This window comes from Gastrolobium bilobum, unplaced genomic scaffold, assembly GCF_033153095.1.
Source record: "Gastrolobium bilobum isolate Gb01-03AN ecotype WA unplaced genomic scaffold, APGP_CSIRO_Gbil_v1 utg15927, whole genome shotgun sequence".
Lineage (NCBI taxonomy): Eukaryota > Viridiplantae > Streptophyta > Magnoliopsida > Fabales > Fabaceae > Gastrolobium > Gastrolobium bilobum.
In genome coordinates, this window is record NW_026898198.1 from 185,039 (window position 1) to 200,430 (window position 15,392).

The 15,392-nt window shown below is 36.0% G+C and overlaps 1 protein-coding gene across 1 annotated transcript; it reads right to left on the reverse strand.

Annotated features, from left to right (window-relative positions):
• Positions 1 to 11,631: 11,631 nt before the first annotated feature.
• LOC133313748 (glucan endo-1,3-beta-glucosidase 13-like) lies at positions 11,632 to 15,083 on the reverse strand. The gene is made up of 4 exons (XM_061515156.1): positions 14,874 to 15,083; positions 12,820 to 14,094; positions 12,419 to 12,449; positions 11,632 to 12,285 (listed from the first exon to the last, which is right to left on the reverse strand). The coding sequence occupies exons 1-4, from the start codon at positions 14,932 to 14,934 to the stop codon at positions 12,150 to 12,152; spliced, it is 1,503 nt and encodes a 500-aa protein (XP_061371140.1). The 5' UTR covers positions 14,935 to 15,083; the 3' UTR covers positions 11,632 to 12,149.
• Positions 15,084 to 15,392: the final 309 nt, after the last annotated feature.

Here is a 15,392-nt window from a genome sequence, read left to right on the forward strand (position 1 = left end):
TCCATGGGTGTGTCTGCAGGTTTACAAGCTAACATTCCTGTTTCTGCCAAGAGATCTAAGATATACTTTTTTTGAGACAATACAATTCCTAGTTGTGATCTAGCAACTTCAATTCCCAAAAAGTATTTCAGTTGTCCCAATTTCTTCATTTCAAACTCAGTAGCTAATTTTTGTTCAAGGGATTTCATCTCTTCTTCATCATCTCCAGTGAGTACCATATCATCAACATACACTATAAGGATAGATATTTTCCCTTCTTTTTTCTTGAAGAATAGTGTATGATCTGCATTACTTTGGGTATATCCAAACTTCTTCATTGCGAGTGACAGTCTACCAAACCATGCTCTTGGTGATTGCTTGAGTCCGTACAGTGCTTTCCTCAATTTGCAGACTTTATTTGTGTTTGAAGATGAGAGCTTTACTCCTGGTGGTATGTCCATATACACCTCTTCCTCCAAGTCTCCATTTAAAAACGCATTTTTTACATCAAATTGCTTCAGGGGCCAATCTCTATTTGCTGCCAGAGAGATCAGAATCCGAATTGTGTTTAGTTTGGCCACCGGAGCAAAAGTTTCTTGGTAGTCCACACCATATTTTTGAGTGTACCCCTTTGCTACTAGTCTAGCTTTATATCTGTCGATGCTCCCATCAGCTTTCAGCTTCACATTAAATACCCATTTACAGCCAACTGTCTTCTTCCCTTTGGGCAGCAAAGTTAATTCCCAAGTAGAATTATTCTGAAGTGCAGCCATTTCTGTATTTATGGCTTCTTTCCACTTGGAATCATCCAAGGCTTCCTGCACACTATTTGGAATGCATACACTAGATAATTGATTAGTAGCAAGTATACATGGTTCGGCTAAATTATGAGTGGAGATGTAGTTGCTAATTGGATATTTTGTTTTTATTTTTGGGTCAGCTTCATACTGATGCTTTGGTATTCCTTTGGTGGATCTAAGAGACCTCCTTACTTGCATGTGAGGTATAAGAGGTGAAGTAGAGTCAAGAGGAGATAAATTAGAGGGATTAGTGTGTACCTCGAAATTGTCTTCTGGTTGCCTTTCAGGGAAGTCCACAGGGGAGATTTCGGGTATGTGAGTTAAGCAAGGTGTATCACTTGGAGAGGGTGCTTCATGTTCGGCTTGGACAGCTGCATCTTCAGATTCAAGGACTGTATTTTCTGCTGTATTTTCAGATTCAAAAACTGCATGTTGTTGCTCAGATTCAGGGACTGCATTCATGGTTGAGTTGGTTGGAGCCAAAGGTGCAACTTGTGTTGATAGCCATATGTCTTCTTCTCCAAGTAAAGGTGTAGATGTCTCCCCCGGAGAAGAAGGAATAGGTACTCCCCCTGAATAAAAGGGTTCTGACTCGTGGAAGGAGGCCTCCATTGTGACAAACATTTTGTGAGCAATTGGGTCAAAGCACCTATATCCTTTCTGAGTGGTGGAATAGCCAACAAAGATACACTTACGGGCACAAGGGTCTAGCTTGGTACGCAAGGGTTGTGGAACATGAACATAAGTGACACAACCAAAAATACGAGGTTCCATATTAGACAAATGAGGGATAGGGAAAAAAGAGGCAAGAGTTTGGAGAGGGGTTTTAAATTTGAGGACACTGGATGGTGTTCGGTTTATTAAGTATGCAGCAGAAGTGATGGCTTCGCCCCAATAACGGGTAGGGACGTTCATCTGAAATAGAGAGGCACGAACTACCTCTAACAAGTGACGATTTTTCCGTTCGGCCAAACCATTTTGTTGGGGTGTGTAGGGGCAGGAGGTCTGGTGCTTTATACCTTTTGATAATAAGAAAGTAGTGAAAGCACGATTAACATATTCGGTTCCATTGTCAGATTGAAGAGTAAGAATAGAAGATGAAAATTGGTTTTGGACCATAGCATGAAAGTGTTGGAAAGCAGAAAAAACTTCATTTTTTTGTTTAAGCAAGGTGATCCAAACCATACGTGTACATTCGTCTATAAAAGAGACATAGTAATAAGATTTAGAAAATGAGGGAATTTTTGCAGGACCCCAAACATCAGAGTGCACAACTTGAAAAGGGATAGAACTTTTATTCATGCTTGGGGAAAAGGGAATTCTATGGCTCTTGGCCAATTCACAAACAGAGCATTTAAACTCAGAAATGGAAAGACTTGAAAATAAACTAGGAAACAAATGCTTAAGATAACCGAAGGAAGGATGTCCAAGGCGCCGGTGCCACAACCAAATTGCTTGCTTTTCTTTGTCCAGCGTAGAGGTATGAGCAGCAAGAACAGCCGAAGCACCATTATTGTGTGATACATTCAGAAAATAAAGTTTTCCTTGCCTAACACCATAACCAAGAATCTCCTTGGAGTGGTTTCCCTGAAAGAGACAGTAATCAGGATAAAAAATTACATGACAATTCAAGGCAGTGGTTAATTTACTAACCGAAAGCAAGTTGCATTCAAGATTAGGTACAATAAGAACATGATCAAGGATTAACATAGGGGATAATTGGATAGAGCCTTGACCAGTAATAACAGAGGTGCCACCATTGGCGGTTGAAACATGTGATTTGTCACAGGGAAAAACAGAGGTAAGGGAAGAGGGATTACGAACCATGTGATCTGATGCACCAGTATCAATTATCCAAGTTGAATTCTGAGAAAGTGTAGAGGAAGCAAAGGACTTACCTAGAATCCCTTCATAAACAGTATTAGCAAGAGGGGGGAAGAAGAGTCACCGGCTGCAGTGGTGCCCAAGGTACGGTTGAGAACCTTTTGACGGGGACGCTTGGTAAAGTCCCACCAATCCGGGTAACCAATGATCTCGTAGCATTTGATTTTTGTGTGCCCCACGTCACCGCAATGAGAGCATTGAAGGGAGCTGGATCTGGACAAGTCTCTTCGAGGTCTGGAGGATGTTGACCCAGAGGGAGGACGCGGCGAGTGGGCAACCAACGCAGCTGAATCCAAGGACGCAGAGGGTCGACCCATGGTGATACGTTGCTGAGCTTCACGCCTAACATAAGCGTATGCTCGTTCAAGATCCAACTTGGGGTCCTTGCGAAGGATTTCTCCACGGACAGATTCGAACTCAGCATCCAACCCACTCAGAAATATATGGACGCGAAGCCTGGCCATGGATGAATGCAGGTGGAGAACATCAGCCACAGAGCCCGCCTGAGTAGCCGTACGGTGGTCGATTTCTTGAAAAATTGACAGCAAGTCATTGTAGTAGATGGACAAGGACCGCCCATTTTGTTTAGTGTTGAAAGACCTCTGGTTAAGATCAAACAAGCACGTTTCATCCGAACCATCATAGAAGGTTCGAAGAGCAGCATCCCAAATTTCGTGAGCAGTCTCCAGGCGAAGAAATCGTTGCATCAACGAGGGGGACATGGATTCAATGAGCCAGCTCTTCACCCTCTGGTTTTCAGTGAGCCAGGCTCCATAGGTGGGATCTGCGACGGGTGGTTTGAGAGTGTCACCGGTCAAGAAACCCACTTTGTTGCGAGCACCGATGCGCATTTCCATGAGTTGTGACCATAGGGGATAGTTGGTGTCATCCAGGACCACCGTGATAGGGAAGGAAGTATTGTCTTGGTGGATGACAATATTGGACGGAGGATTGGCAGATGTAGGCGACGGGTGGGGGGGTGGTTGGTGGACGGCGTTAGTGTCTGTATCATTTTCAAAATTAGGGATCTCCATCGGGAAGAGGAGAGGATAATTGGGAAAAAAAAAGGATATGGGTTTGGGTCGGTTTCGGGTAAAGAGAGATACGGGTATGGCACCTAAAACAAAAAATAACAAAATGGGTCTTGTACGGGTACGGATACGGGTGGGTAAAAAAAATTGGAGTTAAACACTTCCCAGGATCAGAACGAACCTGATACCATGTCAAAACATCAATACTAACATACACAAAGAGTCAGAGATAGTGAGATACTGAAATACTTGTATATTCATTCACAATTTCTTCTCCAATTTGGAGTTACATTTATACAGCTATGACATCCTAAAAATATGGAGCTACCCACAATATCTTCAACAACTTTCTACTAAATCAAATCAGAGGATTCTATCTAATCTTATACAAACAGTAATTCAAATATTTATAACATATTCTATTTTTAACAGTAACATTATAACTTATCCAAGCGAACTTGTTCCAAACCTGATAATCGCAATATTCAGGACTTTAGTCTGTTGTGTGCTCGAGCTTTCGGTATAGTAAGGAAGAAAGCGATGCAAAAGTCCAATTTGTTTTCTTCCTATATTTGAGGTAATTCCTTCTTGTCAAGAAGCACACTTCCTTTTTTTTTTTAGATTTTTATGGCAATAAAATATGTCTCACCAGTGGCTGATCCAGGAAATTAATGTCTCACTTAATATACAAGTTCAAGTATATATAGATCTGGGTCTGGTCTGGAACGTGACTTGTGAGCAATTGTCGGCTGGCTGGGTCTAGTTTAGATCTAGATTACCGATGATGGAGGAGGAAGAAGCATATGTTTCAACTTCCAATAACGGAAATTGAGGAGTTTGAGAGGAGATAAATAGTATGTAGATGCAAACGATGGGAATGGAATAGAGTTCTCTGCTGTTAGGTTTGGATAATGAAGGTGGAGGAGAGAAAAAAAAAACTCATAGGAAAATAAAATAGAAGGAGGAAAATTAAAGCCAACTGGAGTTACTACAATGTTACTACCAATCAATTTCACCCAATGTTATTAAAACTGGCTCGGTCATTGATCCGGTTGAGATACTGGGTCAGTGGATCACTGGTTTAACAAGTGGGTCACTGGTTCAACCGCATGACTCGTTAATTATATGTAATTTAATAATTTATATTAAAAAAATTATAAACATACTCAAATATCCAAAAAAATGATAAAAATTTCAAATATTTTAATATAAAAATAATAAATCACATATTATTATCCGATAAAGAATCAAACAAAAATATAATGATCGACGATCGTGATATAAGGCTTTAGGTTCAGAAAATGACATCTCTAACTATAAATCAAATCAAAAAAATTTACATAATGCATAATTGAGATAATATTATTGTTATAGGTGCATAACTTATGTAAGTCAATAAGCAAAAAAGTATTCAAATATGTCTATTATGATTTTTTTTTTTGAAAATTTTTATTTTTTCTTTTGGGGACCAGACCGGGTCATCGGTTTTCATGAAAACTGGCCGGGTCGGACCGAGTCGCACCGGTTCTGATGCATGGCCGGTCCGTTGCTTCAACCGGATCAGTTATATGACCGGTTTACCGATTTTCGGGTCGACCCAGTCGGGTCGGTCCAATTTTATTAACACTGATTTCACCGTTAGATTGATTATAACGGTTATATTTATTTCTATCTTTGTATGGTTATGATCCCCATATTTAATGTAAAAGCATTAAATATGAGAAATCATAATTATTCAAAGGTGAAAATAAAATATAAAGTATTAAATATGAGGAATCATAGCCATACAAAGATGAAAATAAATATAACTGTTGGATCAACATAATCAATCTAACGGTAATTGATTGGTAGTAATATTGGTAGTAACCCTAATTGGTTGTTACAATATCTTATTCCTAAATTAAATTGGGAAAATTTTAATTTTAAGAGAAGATTATTTTATATTTTTGCATCATATTTTAAGGGGGGGCACTTGCCCCCCTTCTAATGAACCCAGATCTGCCTCTGTCTGTCACTATCTGTAACAGTTGGAATTGAGATGATATTATACAGAAGCTGGATTCACCTTTTAAATTTCAGATTGAACAACATTTAGGAAAAGAAAAGAAAGGATTGAGATTATATTATTTTATAGGGATATGTTATTCTACCTACTCTTATTTTGCCTACCTTTATCTACCTTTTTAATATCGTTCGATTACAATCTCATCCAATGGTCGATATTTGCGATATAAAATAAATCCTTTTTTCTCCTTTCTTTTTTCTCACTTCCTCTCACACCTTTTCTCTCTCCTTCCCTTCCTCTCTTCCTTTGTGACCAAGACCGAAAATAACGAGAAAATTGAACGAAAAACACATATGACCATCAATTAAAAAAAAATTGAGACAATCAAATTCAAACGTGCTTACGTGCAAATTTCAAGTTTAGTTATGCTTTTGTGCAATTTTTCCTTTCTTTTTTGTTTGGATTGTGCAAATTTCAAAAGCAATTATATTTCTTTCCCGAATTTGTTTGTATATATACATTCAATCAAACCTTCAAGAAGGAAATTTGTTATGAGGTCAATTACAGTTACTATTCGCTTTGTTGACTCGACTACATGCTTTCAAGATTAACAAAGATAGAAAAACGAAATATATAACACTCCCGTAAACCAAACTGATCATATGCTTCGAAACTTTTTATTAAGTAAAAATATGTAAAAAAAAATATCATCTTGAATTTGAGAAACTGAATTGCCTTCACTTCACTCAATCAACGAGCTGCTATGGGAATGTCGATTTGGGTAGCTTCTACATCTAAATTCAAAATGTGTTTTTTGTTCCATTTTCTCATTATTTTCGGTCTTAGTCGCAGAGGAAGAGAGAAAGGGGAGGAGAGAGAAAGGATGTGGGAGGAAGTGAGAAGAAAGAAAGAGAAAAAAAGGGTTTATTTTATATCGCAAATATCGACCGTTGGATGAGATTGTAATCGAACGATATTTAAAGGGATAGGCAAAATAAAAGTAGGCAGAATAACTTATCCCTAATTTATAATTTGGGCTGAGAGTAAATATTTCATTTTTCTTTTCTTACCATTCTTTCCTCTTTCAGCCCTTCCCTTTTTCCATTCTAATTTCCAAACGTGCCCTAAAAGATTTAGGGGATGTATTGGATTGAGATTTTAAAGGATTATTTTTTGACAAAAAAATCCATTGATATTCAATTAGAATTTTAAAGGATTGAAAAAAATTCGCGTGATATTCGTTAAGGACTTTAAAAGATTATTTTAGAGTCCATCCAAATTCGTTGGTATTCAATTAAGATTTTAAATAACAATCTTGTGGTATTAAAAAATGTGACGATTTTAATGAATTTCCTATTAGTGTGAATTTCGTGAAACTTTTTAGTGAAAAATATAAATAGGATATCTCTCTTACCTCAGAAGCACGGACACGACATTTTGTTTGAAAAATGCGTGTCGGACACCGACATGTTCCGAGATGCGTGCAATACACGGTCAATATTTTCGGACACGTTGACTATCCCGACACACGATTTTGACCGTATCCGACACGGTCAAAGGACAGAAACGTAAATATTTTAATTTTTTTATAAAATTAAAATATTCTAAATTAAAATATAAGAGTAAATTGTAAGAAGAGGGAGAATGAAGAAGAACGCGAACAACAATTAAAAACTCGTCGGCCATGAAGAAATGCTCTTCGGATCGGTCTGGTGGTTCGTCTATGTCGGGATCTCACGTTTCATCATAACTTATCCCTAATTTATAATTTGGGCTGAGAGTAAATATTTCATTTTTCTTTTCTTACCATTCTTTCCTCTTTCAGCCCTTCCCTTTTTCCATTCTAATTTCCAAACGCGCCCTAAAAGATTTAGGGGATGTATTGGATTGAGATTTTAAAGGATTATTTTTTGACAAAAAAATCCATTGATATTCAATTAGAATTTTAAAGGATTGAAAAAAATTCGCGTGATATTCGTTAAGGACTTTAAAAGATTATTTTAGAGTCCATCCAAATTCGTTGGTATTCAATTAAGATTTTAAATAACAATCTTGTGGTATTAAAAAATGTGACGATTTTAATGAATTTCCTATTAGTGTGAATTTCGTGAAACTTTTTAGTGAAAAATATAAATAGGATATCTCTCTTACCTCAGAAGCACGGACACGACATTTTGTTTGAAAAATGCGTTTCGGACACCGACATGTTCCGAGATGCGTGCGATACACGGTCAATATTTTCGGACACGTTGACTATCCCGACACACGATTTTGACCGTATCCGACACGGTCAAAGGACAGAAACGTAAATATTTTAATTTTTTTATAAAATTAAAATATTCTAAATTAAAATATAAGAGTAAATTGTAAGAAGAGGGAGAATGAAGAAGAATGCGAACAACAATTAAAAACTCGTCGGCCATGAAGAAATGCTCTTCGGATCGGTCTGGTGGTTCGTCTATGTCGGGATCTCACGTTTCATCATCTTCTTCGCCGGAATCATGCTCGATCTGGGTTGGGTTGTAAAGAAGTGATAATGAAAAGGGAGAAAAAAAGAAAAGAAAAGAAGGGTTACTTTGGAGGTGAAGAAGAACGAGAAGGAAAATGATGCTTGTTGATGATGATGCTTTTATACATGACTGTTGATAATAAAAATTTGAGTTATATGGTTGTCTTCTTCTCAACCACTTATTTTTTAACCCTGGTTCTAATCCATGGTTAAGTTTTTGACCTCACTTGAGGTTAGATGTGAGATGTGACTAATAAATATCCCTTCTTGAACTCACCGCTTGTTCTACTGTGACTGTGCTACGAAGATCAGATTTTTTAAATGAAGATAATAATGACTTATAGACTATAGCATAGCAATTGTTGAGTTGTAGATTGTAAAAATTAATTATATAATTTTAAATAGAATAAGCATAATAATTTATAATATGGGATATTTATTATCACAACTTATCGCTACTCTTACAAAAATAATACCAGTTTCTTGTGACCCATCTGTTATATGTATTAAATATAAATTATATTATATATATTAAAAATATTATTTAATATCAAAACATGTCCTTAAAGGTATATCATCAGAAACGCGAAAGCGCAACGTACCGATGAGATGAATAATAAAGACACTGCTTTGATTACCTGGGGTGAAGTAGTGAGCGTGACAAATTCTCACATTCAGTTCTCCTTCTCAAGCCTCACGATCTGCAGCAACGCACCACGAACGGTCGCAAAATCCGCTCTACGGTTGATCTTTCAGGCTATGACTCAAGGGGATCGGGGGGTCGTGTGGGCAACCGTTCAGATGATGAACGTCTGCCTCTTTGGTGTGTTTCTGATGTTTGTAACCCTAGGAGGCACTAGAGAGAAAATAGAGTTTATATACTCTGCCCAAACCAAAACTAACCCTAAGCTTCTTGGGTTAAAATTAGACTTTGGGCTCACTCTCACTAAAGCTATTGGGATTAGGTGAAAAGAGCATACTAAACCCAACAGTCTTAACGTGTCAAAATTTAACATTTTTTAGAATTAATGTGTCGGAGTGTCGTGTTGTGTCGTATCCCGTGTCGGTGTCGGTGTATCATTGTCTCTCACAATCTCACCATAACCCTAGGATTTCTTGCAATTTCTCTATTGCAGTGTTTTCTTCTTCTTTTCACAGGTTAACCTGCTTGAAATCAGATTTTACCATGAGAGCTTTGTCAAAGCTCAAAAATAACATATTTTTGAGCTATTTTCATCACAAAACAATCAAAAAACAATAAACCAACAAGATTCTAATATAATCTATCTCAAAAACAACAAATTTTTTAGAGCTTTTGTAAGTTTAAAAAATAATTTTTCAAGCTATAGGTCGTAATTTTTCCTGACACAAAAAGTTATGATTTTTGTATTAAAAACAACATAAAACAATGGAAAACAATAAAGGAACTAAAACCCTCAAACCAATTTTCATTTTACATCAATGAAACAAGATTAATTTAACTAAAAATTGAAACTTTCATAATACAAACCCTATATTTCGTAACAATACATTCATGAACGAAATTGCTTCGCCATAAGAAACGATTTCAAACAATTTTTGTGTCAATAGATAACTAAAACTTGTTTTTCAAAAGCCCCAAAGCAATTTAAGGTTTCAATGTATCGATCGAAAATAATTTGAAAATTTTTCTAAACTTTCATGTAATAAAACACATAAATTCATATTCTAAATTTTCTTAGAATACTCAATGAAAACATGCATATGATATATGGTTAGAAAACTCTCATCACATAGAACAAAAATTTCAAAGTTTCCAAGATCAATTGTAAAAAATTCCAAACGAAATTTTATCATAAACTTTAAGTTCTATATGCAAATTTAGAATTATTTTAATAAAAAAATTGGATCTTATAATCATATATGCATAGCTCTGATATCAAATGAAGAAGATAATTTTTAACCCATTGACCAAACCCAAGAGAATGAACGAGAAAATGCTGATACATGGAGGACTAGTATAGCTTCAGATATGTAGAGAGTTTGTAATTTTGGATGTTTGTTAAAAGTTATATTATGTTTTACTAATTGAGAAAATTATATTATGTTTTACTTTTTTTTTTTTTGGTACATTGTCAGGAGGTATCCCCATTCAACCTTCTCCGGGCACCATGCCCTCGGGGTACGGCCTGTTTGGGCTAGCCCCTCATTGTAACAGTGGGTGCACTAAAATGGGCTAGCCCCTCATTGTAACAGTGAGTGCACTAAGCTTCGCAACCGGAGAAAGGACGAGACTAATCCCCCAACCAAAGATTTTTTGGCTTATCCTCTGACCCCCAAAGATTTTTCAAGAAACTGCTTGAGGCAGGGTTTGATCCCTGCACCAAGCAATCCCTTGGGAGCTCAGCTGCCAACTGAGCTACCCTTGGGTATCATTGCATTTCTTTGTTATTTTTTTTATTGACTCTTTAATTTTTAATGTTTGTTAAAATTCATATGATTTTTTAAACCATATTGTTCTTTCAAATTTTATAAATTCTATTAAAATCCAATCTTATAAAATCTTGATTGTAAAAAAAATATTTGAAAAAAGTCTTTAAAGTCCCTCAAATTCTAAATAATCTTTTAAAATCTATAAAATAAGCTATCTCAAAAAAAAAAAAATTAAAATCCTAATCCAATACACCCCTTATTTGTTTTCTACCATACAACGTATAACATTATTAGGCACCAAAACAATGACTTGGTGGATGATCAAAGAAGTCTCATGTATATTCTAATTCGGAGTAATTGAAGTTTTTTTTGCTCATTGCTACCATTATTTAAGCTAAAACTTAAAAAATAAAAGGGTCAACTATTAATTTAAAATTTGTTATCTATTAAGAATTCGTGAAATAAGATAATATGGAAATATATTTGCATAGATTTAAAAAATAAATAAAATGAAGATAAAGTTAGTTTCAAGAGTTAAAACTTATTCTCTGTTCCTTTCTTAATAGTCTTATTATTTCTTGGGTCATGCCCCATCATTAGCTCTTTTGTGTAAGTTAAATCTAGAAGAACACTTCACAAAAAAGAAAAAGAAAAAGAAAATACAACTAAGGCTTTGTTTAGAGTATCACAGAATGAAAAAGAAAAGAAGAGATGCAAAAAAAAAAAAAAAAAAAAAAAAAAAGGTAAGGGAGAGAGAAGTAGAGAAGTGATAACTAATGCTGCAGATTGTTGGATGGCCTACGGTTTCAGTTGCAAGTATATTTGTTATTGTGTCATAGTATTTTACAATGACACAGAATGAAAAAGAAAAGAAGACATGCAAAAAAAAAAAATAAAGGATAAGGGAGAGAGAAGTAGAGAAGTTATCACTTATCAAAATCCCTTACTAATGCTGAAGATTGTTGGATGGCCTACAGTTTCAGTTGCAAGTATATTTGTTATTGTGTCATAGTATCTTACTTTTAAGAACCATCTATCTAGGTGGAGCTGATCACAAGGGACTATAAAATATATATTAAAAGTTATATCCCATTGAACTACACCATCCTCCTCATTCGAGCTGCAATGTAACTGAAACTTGAGACAGACTACAAAATTAGACCTAAACTTCCATATCGTAATATCTATCAAGACTTGAGATAATCTGAAAAAGCAGTTTTATCGCCCTTAAAATATAATGAGACAATAAAAAGCTGCAGCAACCCCATGTGCATCTACATACATAGTTAAACAAATCACAGAGAAGTCAGTTATCTTGCTTGCTGTTTTGCCTCTCTTGGCACACAACTAGTACCAAGATTTCTCTAACGCAGTTAAGAACTTTTTTTTTTTATAACAGCAAAGGAGTTTACTCTTTTCAGATGCATAACAAGAAAGCTTTCCACCAAACCATTACCTCCCCTGCATGTCAAACGCAGAATACATCTCAACATAGCAAAATCATGCTGCACTTTCAACAATCAAGCTTGTCAGCATTGAATATTCAATAGAAAGGAGATACAAAATGCAAGAAGAAAAATAGAAATCGATGAAGATTTTTCTTTTGTTGAGGAGGATGAAGTTGAAGACATTGCTGTTGTATTACTTGCCACAGTTTTGTTATTGCTGCACAAACACGATGGAAGAAAACCAAAATGTCATATTTAGTCTTAATAGTAAGTGGTTATTACTTGTAAAATTTTAAGGTCATCCAAAATAAAAGGAACAAACAAAATATCACATCCTTCAATGAACTTACCCAGCTCTCATGTAGATGCACTTGTCATAGCCTGCAGAATTGAAAACAACTAGTTTTAGTGACAAAAAACAAATTCTACAGCAATACTTTGGTAAGAGAGACGAGAAGGCAAAGAGGTTGACAGAAAATTTAATGAAACAACTTTCGGAAACATTGACAAAACAATGAACAGCAGCAAGTTCGACAGACAATGATATCAAACAATTTCCATTGGCTGCATCTTCCACATAAATCACATCCCTCTACAAGTCATTCCTTCTACTAAAATGGTTTTCATTTTGACTAGCTTTCTTCAAATCATATCTTAGCATATCCATGCAATAGTTTCTGAGCAAAACAGCATATGACAAAAACAAAGAAAAAAGAAAAGCAGAATTGGTGATGGGTTGTAATGAACATACTTGGATCCTTATCAACTTTTACACCTGTGCCTCCAAAACTACAGGCGACATCAGAAGCCCCATTTTGCTGATAATAGCTATTAAAAGCGTAAGATGCATGTGAGACTAGGTTATCTGGCTCAAAACAAGGCTGGCTAGGCTGGATAGGCGTACAGTCCACATTGCCAGGACCACAAGCCCAATCTATGGCATTCTGTAGGTCAATTTGTGAGGCCTTACTCGAAGCAATGCACCATGTTGTTCCATTTGATCTGGTAACATTTGCCGGAGTTGTCATATCAATAGCACCTCTTCCAGTGAAATCTAGGTTATACACACTTGTCTGGTCTGGATAAAATAATCCCCAGTTCCTCTCAGATTCTAAACCTGGCTTCCTATTTTCATTGAACAATGAGAAGATGTAAACATCTAGCTCCTCTCCAGGTTTTGCAGGAGTACCAGTGTCATTGATAACATGCCTTATCAGATTAGTATTATATCTTTGTGCATTATCGGGAGTTGCAGCTGTCTCCTTAGGTGACCCTTTGGAAGGCCAACCTGTTTCAGTGACCATGACCTTTATTGTTCTGAAATTTAGGGCCATCAGTGCAAAATAAATAGCATCAATCTGGGCATCAAACATGCTCGTGTACAACAAACCAGTGTTTGGATCAATAACTTCAGAGGATGCCTCAAACAGTGCATAGTCTAAAGGAACTTTATTTGGGGAATCACGGTAAGCATAATAAGGATATATATCAATCATAAAAGGTGACTGATTTTCGGCAAGAAATTCTAACATTGGTTTCAGGAGATGTGCATGGCTACTATTGAAAGCCCCAGCAGAAGGTGGGAATGATCGGGACAGAACCCCAAGGGAAAGAGTGCTAGAAACTTTTATCTTTTTGTGCAGCCCAAGTTTCTTGAGTGCTGCAAGTACATTGTTCATGGCAGGTACTACAAATGAAGAGGCATTGTTAGAACTTTCTGTGACTTCAGCACCAACAGTTATGTATGTGATCTTTGTGGCTGGATAGTAAGGAAGGATGCTGTTTCTCAACCAAGTGTCCGCATTCGATTGGAACTGGGAGAATGACAGCAAATCTGAATTTGGAATCCCAATCATAAGTTCAACTCCAGTGTTTGCAAAGGCCTTCAGAACCTGTATATTAGAATCATAAATCCTGACATATTTGATTTTGTGAAGTTGAACCAACTGTGCCACCTTGTCAGGTGTGGGGAGGTCATCAGCACTTCTTCCATAGCAGACCCCAATAAAACTCCCAGAGCAACAATCTAACAAAGAATTTCATAAGATTAAATAAAAAAAATAAAAAATGACAGAGAGAACTGATTCATTGTGTCTTTGTGTGTGAAAAAAGAGAGTGAGAGACAGAAAAAATGCTAGCTCTGTTAGTTGTACCTGCAAGTCAAAAGAATCAATCACTAAAATTTTTTAATGCATACCACACAATGTGAGTTACGATTTCACATTAATCAAACTATCAGGTAATAACTTAAGTGATCTTTATATATGAGCTGTAACCGCAAGCCCACTTCAAGGGATTGAAGACTAGGGCTAGGAAGAACTCTAGTAAGATCATACAACTCTAATTTAGAACCTATTTCTAAAATTCAAAAGCATTTCATCATCAATTTGTTTAAATAACCTCTGAAATTAAAGAACCTCAGTTTGTTTAAATAATGGACCACCCTCTCAAGTACAATGCTTTATAAAGGTTCTTCCACCAACTACATGCATAAATGATAAATCTAGTTGCAGTAGTACAATTTAAATATCAAGCCACCAAACAGGGAATCTCTACTGAAGAGAGGATCATGGAAGTCTCAATTCTGTTTTTTTATGCAGATTTTAAAAAGAGGGGAAAATGAATAAATGAACGAATAAAAGAGAGTACCGACATTTTGAAGCTTAAAGAAAGAAAATGAAAATGGAGAGGTTTAGAGAGAGGAATGGTGAGTCCCAAAGCATAAGAGTAAGAGATGAGATGCACATGGCATATGGCATATGCAATGAAGAGGGTGGGGGGGAATAAGAAAGATTAAGGACGAACCCAGAAGCATGAGAAAAAGTGAAGCCGCAAAGATGAGGCTGAAGCTGAACCCAGTGGCCATTGCGTCACAAATTGAAAGTGAAGGCTAATACTAAACTTTGCAACGCTTTTATGTAACGTTCCAATGCTCAGAAGGTAACGGCTCTTGTCCCTCTCTCTCAGCAGCTTCTCTCTCTCTCTCTCTCTCTCTTGAGATTGGAGCTCGCGAGTGGCAACCTCAGTGCTGATTTGTCCGCAAATGTTTATTACATATATATAATGAGGGAGACAAAGCTTATTACTTAATTTAATTATCGGATTCACTTTTTAATTCATTAAAATATAATAGTTACTGCATATAAGTTCTAAATAAGTAAATTAATTATTATTATTATTAATTTTAAAAATGGGAAATTAATTATTATTATTATTGTTATTAGAATTTAATGTATTACGAGTGATAAAATTAATTCCAATAATTCCAATGCTGTTTTGGGTTTAGAAAAAATTCATGTCGTTATTTTGAGATTTAAAGAAAAT